This window comes from Belonocnema kinseyi, chromosome 3 (genome assembly GCF_010883055.1).
Source record: "Belonocnema kinseyi isolate 2016_QV_RU_SX_M_011 chromosome 3, B_treatae_v1, whole genome shotgun sequence".
Lineage (NCBI taxonomy): Eukaryota > Metazoa > Arthropoda > Insecta > Hymenoptera > Cynipidae > Belonocnema > Belonocnema kinseyi.
In genome coordinates, this window is record NC_046659.1 from 123,097,024 (window position 1) to 123,112,825 (window position 15,802).

At 27.0% G+C, this 15,802-nt stretch overlaps 2 protein-coding genes across 2 annotated transcripts in view; one reads left to right on the forward strand and one right to left on the reverse strand.

The window, feature by feature from the left end:
* Window positions 1-11,700, forward strand: part of LOC117168691 (tubulin-specific chaperone E-like) — an 18,727-nt gene extending 7,027 nt beyond the window's left edge. Inside the window, exons 5-11 of the mRNA XM_033354372.1 lie at window positions 2,034-2,215; window positions 2,310-2,699; window positions 7,902-8,183; window positions 8,258-8,387; window positions 8,475-8,763; window positions 10,934-11,148; window positions 11,220-11,700. Of these exons, the coding sequence (XP_033210263.1) occupies window positions 2,034-2,215; window positions 2,310-2,699; window positions 7,902-8,183; window positions 8,258-8,387; window positions 8,475-8,763; window positions 10,934-11,148; window positions 11,220-11,312 (1,581 nt within the window). The 3' untranslated portion in view covers window positions 11,313-11,700. The remainder of the gene's footprint in view (window positions 1-2,033; window positions 2,216-2,309; window positions 2,700-7,901; window positions 8,184-8,257; window positions 8,388-8,474; window positions 8,764-10,933; window positions 11,149-11,219) is intronic.
* The window catches only part of LOC117168689 (general transcription and DNA repair factor IIH helicase subunit XPD), a 17,171-nt gene continuing 12,848 nt past the window's right edge, over window positions 11,480-15,802 (reverse strand). The window contains exons 11-12 of the mRNA XM_033354370.1: window positions 12,104-12,214; window positions 11,480-12,028 (exon numbers count right to left, since the gene is read on the reverse strand). Coding sequence (XP_033210261.1) covers window positions 11,795-12,028; window positions 12,104-12,214 — 345 coding nt within the window. The 3' untranslated portion in view covers window positions 11,480-11,794. The remainder of the gene's footprint in view (window positions 12,029-12,103; window positions 12,215-15,802) is intronic.

Sequence of the window (15,802 nt, forward strand, 5' to 3'; positions counted from 1 at the left end):
ATCGACCTAAAAGGAGAGTATGTTGAAAAATAAAACCGACTTTGGCCAAAAAAACGTCTCCGTGTTTCATTTTTCAGGGACTTATCAGACTGCCTAGTATAAAGGATTTTAAGAGATTCTGAGGAATTTTAATGACTTTTCAAATACTTGAATGAATTTTAGTACATTTTAACGGATTTCAGAGAATTTAAAGAATGTTTACGGATTTAAAAGGACTTTAAAGGATTTTTATTATTTTGACGATTATATTTCAAAATTCCATAAAATAACATTCTAAGCGATTTCAAGGATTTTCACAGTTTCTAAAGGTTTTAAGAGATTTAAAGATAAGTCACGAGATTTTACTGCATTTTAAAGGATTTCATGTGATATCCAAATATTTTATCATGAATTTTGGAGTCTTCATGATTTAAAGGCTTTTCGATGATTTCACGGAACTTCAAAAAATTTCAAAGTGATAGAATTTGTTAGAATTTCAAAAAATTTAACAGAATTTCAAGAAATATTAATGGGTTTTAAAAGATTTGTATATATTGAAAGGAATTTCAAGTTATTCGGAAAGCACGAATTTTTAATATTTTAATAAGGGATTTTTATCATTACAACGATTTTGAGAGATTTAAAGGGGTTTATACGATTTCAGAGATTGTTAGTTTTCGCAGGGTTTTAAGCGTTTTTAAGAGATATAAATATAAGTCACGGAATTTCACAGCATTTTTAAGGATTTCGTGTTATATTATTTTTAAGATTTAAAGACTTTTCGATTATTTCACGGTATTTTAAAGGATTTTAAGGGATTTCAATTTTAATATTTCAAAAGGTTTAACAGGATTTTAAAGGATACGAAAATAATATGAAAAATTTGAAGGGATTTCCAAGAATTGTAATGAGCTTTAAAAGATTTTAATATATTGCATGGAATTTCAAGAAATTTCGAAAGATTCCCGCTAATTTTAAAGGTTTTAATCAATTTTATAAGGACTTGCTAGAGCTATATCATAAGATTTTGAAAGATTTCACCGAATATTAAGAATGTTAACCGTTTCTATAGGAAGTTCCACGGATTTAAAAGGATTTTATAAGGGTTTTTGAAGATTTCAAGGATTCTCAGAGTTTTTTCAAGGGGTTTCAGATTATGTGCGATATCCATGGAATTTAAAAGAAATTTAAAGAATTCTCACATGATTTAAAAAATTTGAAGTGATTTATAAAATTTGCAAAAAAATTCAAAAATGAATTATCATAAAGAAAGTTATTAGAAAAGGGAAATTTACACAAAAAATTCGTTGGACCCCCCCCCCCCCTCTCCAAGTAAGGATTCATAAGATTTTATGATTTAAAGGATTTTAAATATTTTCCCGGGTCAATTTATTATTCAAACTTCTCGCAAGAGGGCGCTGTTGTCACAGTATGAAAAGTAGGAATATCTTAAAAAAAAATTTGGCACCTCAGCGGAAATGTCAATGCATTATTTATGACTTTATGACACAACATGTTGAAATTAATTAATTTTTAACGTGACACTGAACGAAATTGACACTTTTTTTAATTAATTAAAAGGTGCAAACAACTTGATGCATAATATTCGCTCCACTTTGACTTCATAGACGGCACCGTTAACTTGTTGAGGTTAGGTTAGTGAGATTTAAACTTTTTCTAAAAAATATTTCACCGAAATTCTTTAAAGATAGAAGAATAGAAAAAATCCACAAGAATTCAGTTCAGTTACTTTTCTAAAATCACGCTTTATGTGAGCTTGAAATTCTCTCTTGAGTTGAAGAGAAAAGTAGGTTTAAATTTCAAAGGACCTCATTCTATTTTCTTGAATAAGTAATGTTTAAGCGTCAAGTACAGTATTTTGTTTTGATCAATAAACTTATTTTCGAGCATATTCTTTGTGATGAATGATTATTTTGTCTAAAGTAAAAAATTTGAGCTTTGCTTTCAAACTCTTTGTTTGATTATAATTGATGTCAAGTTTCAAACCATGTTGTTCATACTGATAAAGATGATTTATTTCCTCTATTTAAAGGATGGTAGAGGATAAAAATTATGAAATTGGTTGCCGAGTCGAATGTGAGGGACATTCTGGCGTATTAAAATATGTTGGACCAGTGGGTAATACAAAAGGACAATGGTTTGGTATTGATTGGGATGAATCATCTCGTGGAAAGCACGATGGCTCATACGAAGGAGTATCATATTTTAAAACATGGTAAATAAAATGTACAATTTATGCCGAATAATTATTGCAGTCTCGATGCAAAAATTGATTAGGAGATGAAATTGATTAATGTGTTTTGTAACAGGCACCCGAATTCTGGATCGTTTGTGCGGCCAGGAAAAGTAAAATTCGGAATATCGTGTCCAGAAGCTATTAAAACCAAGTATGGTTTGGTTAACGATGATTTGGCTGGTATCGATAGGGATAATTTATCCAGTTTGCAAAAGGAAATAAATGCCCCTTTTATGGAAATGGTGGGATTCTCAAAAGTTAATAAAAAGCAGAGCAATTTCGAACAATTAAGAATAGTTTGCCTACGAGAACAATGTGTTGGCGATGCTGGCAGTTTTGGCGAGTTATTAAAACTTTGCCCCAACATAACAGAGCTAGATCTCTCAAGAAACTTAATAAGTTCCTGGAAAGTTGTTGCTGAAATTTGCGCTCAACTACGACATTTAACTAGGCTCAATGTCGGGTAAGAGTTTCAAGTACCTGACGAATGAATATTTACAAAAAAATGATTAAAGACCGAATTCATTTGAAATTGGACATGCTCAAAAAGGTTCCTTTATAAGAGAGTTGGGTTACAGGGAACTAAGTTACTGAAAAGTTCCGCTATATGTAACTCTTTGGGAAACTTCCTTACATTTTAAAAATTTTCCTTTTAATGTAACTGTGCTACGATTTTTGTAGTAACTTGGAACTTAAGTTTTAGTAACTTTGTGTTTTTTGATATCATCTCTTATTAAGATAGGTTTATGGGTAGAAAAATAATCTCTTTCAGTTAAGAATTCAACTATTTTATTTTCAATTTATTTATATATTTTTTTTTTTCGTTGAAAATTCATGCATTTTGTTAAAAATTCAACAATTTTAATTCGATGAAAAGTAACCTTTTTATTGAAAATTAATATATTTTCCGTTTGAAAATACATCTGTTTTGTAGAAAATTCTGCTTCTTGGCTTGAGAATGCTGTAATTTAGTGGATTTTTTTTTTTTTTCATTCAAAATTCGACTTTTTCGTTACGAAATTGATGTCTTGAGATAAAAAACCTAATTTATTTTTGTTGAAAATTCAACTATTTTTATAGAATATCAATCTGGTTTGTTTGAGGGTTCAGTATTTTTATTGAAAATTCATCTTTTTTTTGGTTTGATTTCAGATTAAAATCTGTTTTGATTGAAATAATATCAAATATTATATTTTTCGTTGAGAATTAATCTATTTTTCTTAAAAATTCATGTATTTTGTTAAAAATGTAATTATTTTAGCTGGTTGAAAAATTACTTTTTTGTGATAAATTCATATTTCCGGTTAGAAAACGTAAGTTTTTTGCAAAAAATTCGTAATTTTGGTCAGAAAATTCTAAAATTTAGTGGTATTTTCTTTCTTACTTTGTTCAAGATGCAACTATTTCGATAGAAAATTAAATTGCCTTGGTTGAGAATTCAGCTACTTTGTTGAAAATTTCTATTTTTTTTATTGAATTGAACTATTTTCGTAGAAAATTCAACTAGTTGGTTTAAAAAATAATGAACATTTTTATCTGTAAAATGTTGTTTTTGTATAAAAAATTCATCACTTTAGGTAAAAAAAAAAAAAAATATGAAGAGGGTTCAGCTATTGTTTTGAACATTTCACCTCGTTCAAAATTTAACTATTTTCTTTCAAATTCGTTTTTTTGGAGGGTGGAAGATTCAAATATTTTGCTATATAATTCAACTATTTAGTTTAAAATGAACTTTTTGTTGAAAATTAATATTTTCGGTGTGAAAATACAACCATTTCGTTGAAGATTCAAATATTTAGTTAAAACTGAACTATTTTGGTAAAAAGTCAACATTTTGTTGAAATGTAACTTTTTTGTTGAAAATTCGTCCTTTTAGCTTGAAAATTAATTTTTTTTCGGTAAAAAAATCTTCATATTTTTTGGGTAAAAATACAATTGTTTGGTTAAAAAATATGGCTGAAAAATGTTTCTTTTACTAGTGTCTATTTCTGTTTTAATTCAGTTTTTACGAATTATCAAAACCACTCTCATATTCCCCTCTTACCCCCTCTTAAAGAATATTTCTTTTTCACCTGTTTCCGAGAAATTTCCGTTTTTTCTCGATTTAAAAAAATTCAACATCTCAGTTGAAAGTTGAACTATTTTGTTAAGAATTTATCTTTTTGGATGAAGATTCGTCTTTTTGGTTAAAAATTTAAATATTTCGATGAAAATTCGTTTCTTTTTTTGGTTGAAAAATAACTTTTTTTAAATGAAAATGTAACTATTATATTGCTAGTTTAAAATTGATATTTTTTAGTTAAAAATTCAACTATTTGGTTATAAAATCTTCTATTTTATTTGAAAATTCAATAATTCTGTTAACTATTTCTTTTTTAGTAGAAACTTAATCTTCTTAGTTAAAAATGAATCTTTTTCGTTTAAAATTCATCTTTGGTTCAAAATGTGTCTTTTTATGTGAAGATTCAACTACCTTGTTCAAACTTGAATTACTTTGTTCAAAATAAATATTTGTTGTGAAGATTCATAATTTTGGTTGAAAATTCATCTTTATAGTGAAAAATTTAACAGCTTTTTTTAAACTGAAAATGTAACTTGCCATTTTTGGTTGAAAATTTATATTTTTTTTTAAAATTGAGTTTTTCTATTTGAAAATTGATTTATTTTGTTGAGGATATAATTATTTTGCGGAAAATTCATCTTCTTTGGTTGAATTTAACTGTTTTTTGTTTTATACAAATATTTTTGAGTTGAAATATCATGTATTACAAGTTTTGTTGAGAATTTATATTTTCGGGTTAAAAATTCAACTGCTTTGTAGAAAATTCGTCTTTGTGGCTTGAAGATTCAACAATTCGGTAGAAAACTAAACTATATAGTTGAAAATTAACTTTTTTGTTAAAAATTCTCATTTTCGGGTTTAAAATGCAATTGTTTTGTAGACAAAGACGTATTTTTTGTTTGCAAATTGATCTCTTGGTAGACATCATATTCTTCTATTGTAAATTCAACTGTTTGGTAGAAAATTCATCGTTTAGGTTGAAAACTCAATTATTTTCGTTAAAAATGTCACTATTTGGTTAAAAATTAAATTATTTATTTGAAACATTAACTTCTTGTTAGAATATTATATTTTTTTAAATTCATAGTTGGGTGGAAAGTTCAACTGAAAATTCGTCTTTATGGACAGAAAATTATTACTCTTTTTCGTAAATTCACCTTTTTGGTTGTCGATTCATCTGTTTTGTCAAAAGTTCATCTTTTTGTCTCATTTTAACTGGCAGGAAATTCTTTTTTACTGTTAAAAATTAATTTTTTAAACTAAAAATGTGACTTCCATTTTTGGTTGAAAACAACTTTTTTGGCTGAAAACTAATCTCTTTTAGTTGAAAATTCATCTATTTTGTTAGAAATTTAACAAATTTGGCAGAAAATTCAGTTATTTAGTTATAGATCAAAAGTTGAACTGCTTTGTGGACAATTATTCATATATTTTGTTGAAAATTCGTCTTTTTGGACAGAAAATTTTTTAGTTGAAAATTCAAATATTTGGTGGAAAATTCAATTATATCGTTAGAAAATTCTATAATTTAAATGAATCTTCTGGCTGTGGGTTCAATTATTATGTTCGAATTCGTTTTCCTGGGTTCTATTTAACTAATAGAAAATTTTTTGTTGAAAATTAAATTTTTAAACTGAAAATGTAATTATTCCACTTATGGTTGAAGACTTATATTTTTTAGTTGAAGATGTGGTTTCAAATTCATATCTCTTGATTAAAAAATACATTCTTGTTGAAAATTCATCTTTATAGGTTTAAGCATCAACTATTTTGTTGAGTCATCTTTTTTAATCGAAAATTTAACTGTTTTGTTAAAAATTCTTTTGGATTGAAAATTAATTCTTTATGGTAGAAAAGCCATGGGGGGGGGGGGGCAAAAATACCCCAAAATTGGTACCGTAGTTTATGGATGACCCATAAGTGAGATTATCATGTGCCAACCAAATAAGTTGTATTAAAAAGGGAACAACACGTATCAGATTAAGAATTCCATAACAGATTTGTCGAAAAAATTCGTTTTGACAGAGTTATAAGTATTTGTCTTTAAAAGATTGAAAGCGCTTGTATATAAAAAGTGGTATAAATTATTGTTAAAAGTGTGGCCTTTTTAATATAATATAATATTGTTATTGATGTTTTTTTCCAATTCTGATAGAATTTATCGTTCTCTTTCGGTTATTTTTTAGATTTTTACAAAAATATGTGTAAAATTCTTTGAAATTGATTTTTTTTTTGCCAAAATACAATTTTTCAACAGTTTTAGGAAGTTTTACATCAAAATTTTTACTTTGCAGTCGGTATTTAAATAAATTAAGTTCTCTTTGATTGTTCATCACATAAAATTGAATTGTTAAGAAAAAAGTAAATTTTAAAGGACTTGATACATGTCTTCGCAGAAAATTTTGAAAATATCCCGGGACAGAAAAATTTGCCATGAGACATTCTTCTAGATTTTGAACTTTAAAACGTTTTCCAAGAGACTTTAAAAGAAGATAAGAAATTCAATCAATTTGGTTGGGAAAAAACTACCCTATATTTTCTTTTTTTTGAAAAAATGGTTCAGATTTTACGCTAAACTGTTTTAGATTTAAAAATGAATTTTCTTAGTTTTTATTTTTTTAAATAAAAATTATAGGCTAAGAAAATTGTTTACCCCTAAAAAGTATTTATTATTTATTGAGGCATGATCTCTATATTTTTATAAAACAAACAACAAACATTTGAAGGTATTATCAAGCTTAAAATATAATTTTTTTAAATATAATTACAATTAATTGTCTGAAATCGCATTTCATTTTCGCTAGACTACCTTTTCAACAGGTAAATGATAGGTAAAAATATATTTTGAAGTACTATAAAAAATCTTTAAAATATAAAAAATGTGTATTTTTTATGTATATCTAAATTCAAGATTTTTTTCGATCCCCGAGTAAGAATATTCTTAATTCATTCGATAATTGAGAATATTCTCCTTATATTGTAGAAGAAATCGTATGCATATTATTTCAGAAAAAAATGTTTGGTGGTCATTTCAGGCTATTAATTGTAATGAAATTACATATTTTCGTATTTTAAGCAGGATAAAATCTCAGCAAAATATTTTTTTTCAATTATATTTAGGACTTATTGCTCAATAAATAAAAAATACTTTTAAGAGAAGAAATGATTTTTTATTCTTTAAATTGTGTCTTTTTTAAATTAAAAATTAATCAAATTCATTTTTAGGCATAAAATTAGAAATAATTGTTGTTCATATCAAAGAAATTGGTGGCAGTGATTTTCACTAAAAAGAAGAATTTTGGGGGGTTAGCGCTTACAAAATTTAAAAACAGCCTTTTTGGGTCTTTTAAATATCTAACTTTTGACAAACATTTTGACCATTTTTTGATCATTCGTGTTCTCAATTTTTCAAATTAAAATATTCGTAACTTTGTCAAACAAACAAAAATCGTCAAATTATTAAGATACGTGTCTTTTTCCCTTGGAAAAACAACATATTTGTGTGATAAATGATTTTTTGACTTCAGCACGGACTCCATGTCCGATTTGAAATGAATTCGGTCTAAATTTTCTTAAAGTTAATTTATTAAAGATTTTTTTCAGTGAGAATAATTTACCTGTGGATGATGATTTGGCAACGTTGACAGATTCATTTATGTCGGTAACTGATTTAGCTATGGCAAAAATGAATTATACTTGGTTCGATGTTCGACGTTGTATCAAAATGTTTCCTGCCATAAAAAATCTTTCTGTTTCTTTCAATGTCATAGAGGATCTTGAAATATCATCTAAAGATTATAATTTTATGAAATTAACAGACTTGACCCTGGAGGAAAATCTCATTCATGATTGGGATGAAGTTTTAAAATTAGGATGCCTACCATGGTTAGAAAATGCCATATTATGAATTTTATATGTAGTAATCTAGTAATGTGATATAACAGTCGATTATTTTACAGTTTAGAAACCTTTAATCTGAACTGCAACAAACTGGATAGCATAAGATTTCCCACCGAGAATCCAACTGACAAGACGAATAGTTTTCCCTCTTTAAGGCACTTGCATATATCAAACAATAGCATATCGGGTGTAAGAATAAATTAGATTTATAAATTAAACGGCTCGAAAAATTGAAAACTAGTCTGGAAATTGAAAAATAATATTATTAATTTACAGTGGCGGTCTATCAGTGAATTGGAGAAGCTCAAGAATTTGGAAGATCTGAAGTTCAGAGAAAACCCCATACTGAAAAATGAAAATCTCGAAACGACGCGACAATTAATAATAGCTAGGATATCAAAGTTAAAATATCTAAATGGCACGCAAATTTTCTATGCAGAGAGATCTGGAGCCGAGAATGATTATTTGAAATTATTCGCAAAGCAGTGGAGAGATTCTGAGAAAGATCCTGAAAAGCGGCTTGAATTCTTGAGCAATCATCCGCGATATCCCGCTTTAGTAAAGAGTAAGTTAGACGCCATCTATAAATTAAGTTATTAATCTGCGAATAATAGGGGAAGAAATTCTTTTTAATAACATTGATGTAGTTAACATATTGAATTCAATATGAAACTCTAAATTCTTAAGATTTTTAGTCGAAATGCATGACTTTTTCAACAAAATAGTCGAATTTTCTACAAAAAAAGTTAATTTTCTACCAAATATTTACATTTTTAAGACAAAGATAGGAATTTTTTCGGAGACAGTTGAGTTTTCAACAAAAACATTAATTTTCAACCGAGGAAGATAAATTTTTAACTAAGAAAGATGATATTTCTACCATAAAAGATAAACTTTCAATATAAAAGGACGAATTTTGAATAAAACAGTACAATATTCAATCAAAACAGTTTCATTGTCATACAATTACTTTAAGTTTCTAGCGAAAAGAACGAATCTTACAAGAAAGTTGAATTTAAAAAAAAAGTACATTTTCAACCAAGAAATATGTCCTATCCACCATAAAAGATGAATTTTCAATCCAAAATGTCGAAATTTCTACAAAACAGTTGAATTTTTGATTAAAAAAATATATTAACCAAATATGGCTGAATTTTTTAACCTATAAAGATGAATTTTAAACCAAGAAGATTAATTTTTTACCCAAAAAGAGGAATTTTTGAAAAAATAAATTCATTTTTCTACCAAATGGGTAATTTTTTTAAACCAAATAACAGGTTATTCTTAAAAATAAAATAAATATTTACCAAAATAGTTCATCTTCCAACTGTATAGTTGAATTTTCAATCAAAAAAGATGCATTTTTAATCAAAGAGTTGAATTTTCCACCAAGAAGATTAATTTCTTGCCAAATAAGACAAATTTTCAACAAAATACATGAATTTTTTCCGAAATGGTTAAATTAAAAAAAGAGGTTATTTTTAAAAAGAAAATCTTTAAACTTTGTAGTTGGATTTTCAACAAAAAAATGAATTTTTAACCACAGCGTTGAATTTCCCACCTGAAAAGATTATCTTTCAACAAAAATTAATTTTCTACCAGATAGTTAAATTTTCAAAGTAATAGTTTAATTTTCAACAAAAAATATAAATTTTCAACCAAATAGTTTATTTTTCTATCAAAATGTTGAAATATCAAGCCAAAAAGACGAATTTTCTACAAAATAGTTGAAATTCCAACTAAAATGATGAATCTTCAACAACGAAAAATAGCATTTTTCACAAAATGGTTCAAGTTTTTCACCGGGCAGTCGATTTTTCAACCCAAAAAGTTGAATCCTCAACGAAATATCTTTATTTCTTATTTCGACTAAAAAAGATTTTAATTTGAAATAAAAAATAGTTGAATTCAACCATAAAGAACAATTTTCAACAAAATAGGTGAACCAGATGCATTTTTGGCCAAAAAGCATGGTTTTTTTTTATCCAAAAAGAGACATTTTCAATCACGAAAGAGAAATTTTCAAATATAGTTGAATTTTGATCTTAAAAAGATTAATTTCTAATTCAAAATATCATATTCAGTTGAAAAATTAACCAGAGCTGAATTTTTAACGAAAATGGTGAATCTAAAAAAAAATGAATTTAATAGAAAAGTTCAGCATACAATCGAACGTTTGAATTTTCAACCAAAAAGTGGATTTTATTAACCAAGAAGACTAATTTTCAACCAAAAAGTCGTATTTTGAACAAAATTAATGAATTTTCAACAAAATTTTTTAACTTATAATTAAAAGAGAAAAATGTTCAAACAAATTATTGAATTTTTATCTAAGAATTGATCAATGTTCAGTAAAAAATAGAACAGTTACATTTGAAGTAAAAAAATAGTTGAATTTCCAACCAAAGAATTAACATTTCAACCAAATAGTAGAATTTTTAACCACAGAAAATTGAACTTTCAACTAAAAGTAGTTGAATGTTCCTATTGGATCTACTAATTCAGTTTGCATTTAAGCGAAATATGAGAAAAAGGGTAAGTTTATCAAAAACAGAGAAAAAAGTATTTTTCTAAAAGGGTAAAAAGGGGAATAGGGAAAAAATGTGAAGTCTGAAATATGAAAGTGGTTTTAAAATTATGAAATTATTATTAAACTGAATCGTTGCAGGGCCCCTTAGGTATATTTTTTGGAAAAGTACACAGTTGATGAGACTAATCTCTTTATTTATTTATAGAATACGGAGCTGCAGACATTCCTACCTCAAAAGCTGATTCGACAATGGTTTCTAATGTGATTTCTGTTGAATTCGTTTGTCCCGATGATCCAAATCAACCGAAAGTAAAACGAAAATTGTTGAAAGATATGGACGTGCAAAAAGTAACTGGCCTTGCGCAGAGGTTATTCAAGACTTATGGAAAATTACCAACTCTTTCCTTTGTTCAGCAAGAAGTGAGTTAACATGAAATCTAGATTTAAAAGACCGTTTAGATTCCACTCTTATGATAAATAATTGTTCACAGCTTTCAAAAGACGAGATCCCTCTGGACAAACCTCTTCAAAAGTTAAACTATTATTCGATTGAAAATGGCGATCACATTCTCGTACGATGGTGATATTCGATTCGTACTGTAATTAAACTTATCCATTTTATATATTGTTAAATACTCGCTAAATCGCACTTTTAAACTTTCCATATGCGTGCAAAGAAATTTCAGTACATAGCACTGTTAACGAAGAATTTATTATTATTCAATCAGTACAAAAACTTGACTTTTCTTCAAAATTATAATATATTTTAGTTACGTGTTTGCTTTGTAAATAACAAATAGATATAAAACGCGATTATATACAATATTAGAGCACCACGTATTCACGAGTCACAATAGTACGAAATGTTTCCTGCTAAATTCTTGTACAATACTTTTTTTATAATTCAGCGCTTATAATAATCTGTATTATATTATTACCAGTGAAATAAATTAATTTTTACTTTTTCATAAACTGCTTAACCTGGTCTCAAAATTTTATACCTGTCATCTTTGAAAGACATGACTATCAGTCACAGTTTTGTTTATTGGACCGTTTAGATTTTTTATCAGTTTTGCTGGGCCTTTTTTTCTATTTTACTCGTTTCTTCCTTTTCGAGTTGCTCCCGGGTTAGAAGCGAAAGTCCCAACTGATCTTCTCTCGTGAAAGGTTGAGCCATTTGCCGCAACCATCTTTTGCTTATTTGAATCGCCTCTTGTGTCGATAAATCGCAGAGATTATCTGTGAGATGTTCCTGAATCCATTTAGGGAGCTTGCTTCGCTTATCAGCCCTTGAAAATCTCTGAAAATAAAGGAAATGTTTAAAAAAAACTATATGTAAAATATTGAGTAACAAAATTTTATATTAAAAAATTACCTTATCTGCGAAAACCATAATGCCGTAATCAGTCTTTCCTCGAATAGCACGTCCTACACATTGAGCTGCATGTCTCATAGCATCAAATGTCAGAAAATCGTTTTCCGCAATCTGCAATTAAATATTTTATTGGTAAACCAGTAAAATAACGAAAATTATTTTTACGAATAAGGAAGAGTACATTAATTAAGCAAGCCTTTTTTCAGGTGGAGGACACCAGGAAAATATGTTCTGGGAGGGGGGCAAAGAATTTCTTACGTTAATTTCTTCTTTCTAATTCTCTTTTTTTAAATATGCTAAATAACACCCGTTTTGGCACTTGAAATTACTTTTTATGCTATTATATTTGCTTTATTTCTCGTGCAATCCCTGTAAATTTTTGCAACCTTTCGAAATCCCGTGAAATCTTTTAAAAATTCTTTAAACATGGTGAAAATAACCGAAATATTTAAAACCATAGGAATCTTGTTGAATCTCTTGAATCCCTTGCAATATATTAAAATCATTTAAAAACATTAAGATTCTTCGGAATCCCTTAAAATCCCTTAAAACAATTTAAAAACAACATTCAAGGTCTTTTTCAAGTTTTTTCAGGTTAAAAAATAAATTTTTCCAGGCCTCATTTCACTTTTTTCTGGAGAAAAATTTCTAAAGAAAGCAGAAACATTAAGAAACAAACTCTTAATTATTTGCGAACATAAGTTATCTTTGTGAAATCTTCTGGAATATTTAAAAATCTTTTTAAAGTCCTTGAAATCCTTGAAATCTTTTTAAATCTTTGTGAAATCTTTTTGAATTCGTTGAAATATTTTGAAGTGTTTGAATTTTCGAAATTTCTGGGAAATATTTGAGACCCTTGAAACTTGTGAAATATTTATAACTTTTTTGAAATATTTTGAAATCTGTATGAAATCTTTAAAACCTCTGTAAAATCTTTCTGAAAACTTGAAATCCTCATAATTTCTTTCAAATACTTTTTGCAATATTTTGTATTCGCTTGAAATCATTGAAATATTAAAAATCTTTGTGAAACCTTTGAAATCTTAAAAAAAAAAGTTTGAAATCTTTTTAATTCATGTATTATTTTGAAATCTTTCTGAATTTTTTTGTATTAATTTGAAATCTTTAAACAAATTTTGGAAAACCTTGAAATATTTTGAAAGCTTAGAAATCTGATTTACTATACCCTTTTTAAAATCTTTGAAATATTTTGAAATCTGTAGGAAATCTTTGAAATCCTTGTGAAATCTTTTGAAATCCTCATAACTTCTTTGATATACTTGTTACAATCTTTTGAATTCGCTTGAAATCATTGAAATATTTAAAATCTTTGTGAAACCTTTGAAATCTTAAAAAACAAAGTTTGAAATCTTTTAAATCTGGTGTACGGCTCCCTTGTTGAAATCTTTTTAATTTATGTATTCTTTTGAAATCTTTCTGAATTTTTTTGTATTAATTTGAAATCTTTAAACAAATTTTGGAAAACCTTGAAATATTTTGAAAGCTTAGAAATCTGATTTACTATACCCTTTTTAAAATCTTTGAAATCCTTGAAATCTTTATGAAATATTTGAAATCTTTGTGAAATTTTTGTTGAATCTTTTAAAAAATTTGTGAATTCTTTCTTAAATATTTGTTTATGAAATCTTTTGAAGCACTTGAATTCTCGAAATTTCTGGAAAATCTTTGAGATCCTTGAAACTTTTGAAATATTTTGAAATCTGTAGGAAATCTTTGAAATCCTTGTAAAATCTTTCTGAAATCTTTTGAAATCCTTATAGCTTCTTTGAAATACTTTTTGCAATCTTTTGCATTCGCTTGAAATCATTGAAATATTAAAAATCTTTGTGAAACCTTTGAAATCTTAAAAAAAAATTTGAAATCTTTTAAATCTGGTGTACGGCTCCCTTGTTGAAATCTTTTTAATTCATGTATTCTTTTGAAATCTTTAAACAAATTTTGGAAAACCTTGAAATGTTTTGAAAGCTTAGAAATCTGATTTACTATACCCTTTTTAAAATCTTTGAAATCCTTGAAATCTTTATGAAATATTTGTAAAATCTTTCTGAAATCTTTTGAAATCCTCATAGCTTCTTTGAAATACTTTTTGCAATCTTTTTCATTCGCTTGAAATCATTGAAATATTTGAAATCTTTGTGAAACCTTTGAAATCTTAAAAAAAATTGAAATCTTTTAAATCTGGTGTATGGCACCTTTGTTTAAATCTTTTTAATTCATGTATTCTTTGGAAATATTTATGAAATATTTGAAATATCTGTGAAATTTTTGTTGAATCTTTTAAAAAATTTGTGAATTCTTTCTTAAATCTTTGTTTAAGAAATCTTTTATATTTGATGAAGTTTTCAAATGATTTGAAATCTTTGTGAAATCTTCTTAAATGATTTGAAACCTTTTAAATTCGTTTGGAATCTTTCAAATAAGTTACAATACACGCCTTTGTTAAATCTTTGTGTAATGTTCAAAATCCACTTGAAAATTTTAAAAAAATTACAATATTTTGAAATATTTGTTAACCCTTTGAAAATGGGTGTATACACTAAAACGGAGTGATTCATCCCTCGAAAAATCCGTTATATGGCCATGGCTTATTCCAATTATGAAACTGAATTAACATCGACATTTTCACCAAATAATTTTTATAATTTGCAAATTGATTATCACAAAAATATGTATACTTTAACATTTTATATTAGCGGAGATGAAATAAAAAACTTATAGAATTATTCACTACAATTTATTATAGTCTGTTCATTGCAATCTATAAAATTATTGGCAAAGTCCACAAAAAGTTCTGCGAAATCTCGTTATTTATTCTGTAATGATCAAAAGATAAATTATAACTTGATGAATAAAAAATATTTCGATAGCAAGATTTCTTCTAATCGAGATGTTTCTTTCAGCTTCCATAATAGAGTAAAAAATTGAAATTACACTTCGCATTTCAATAAAATAATTGATTTAAAAGCAAAAAAATTCAAATTTAAAACTCCTGTAAAAAATTTAAAGAGATTTCCAGTTTTTCAAAGTTATCAAGCTCGCTGGGCGCCCTGAATTTGAATCAGTTACTGACTTCTAGCTGTAGATCATTTATTTTTACTGATTAATTCGTACGGTTCACTAATTCAATAGTAAAAATGGTAACTAAATCAAATTTAGAGTTCGAAATTTTGTTAAATTTTTGGAACTCCTCTAAAATCAGTGGATATACTTTGGAATCTTTTCAAGTCTCTTAAAACCCTTTGAAATTCTGTTAAAGTTCCCTGTTATCCTTCAAAATTCGTAAAAATATTTCGGTATCATATGAAATCCATTTGAAATACTTCGAAATCCCGTGACTTATTTTAAATATTTTGAAATTTCTTAAATCCTCTGGAATCCGCGGAAATAGCTCTTAATTCCTTCAAATCTGTCGAAATTCTATAATATCTTTTCACAGTTTTAAAAACTTTATCTCTTTGTATTCCTTTGAAAGAACTTAAAGTCCTTTGAAATCTGACGAAATACATTCAAATCACTGGAAATATTTCAAACCGTCTGAAATACTGTTTGCGGTGAAAATATTTTATATATATTAAATTGATTGATACGAGGGTAGTTCAATAAGTCCTTAGAATGACCAACAGATGGCGCGCGAATCGCTCCAAATCATCTGTTTTCAGTCAGCACCACTCCCGACTA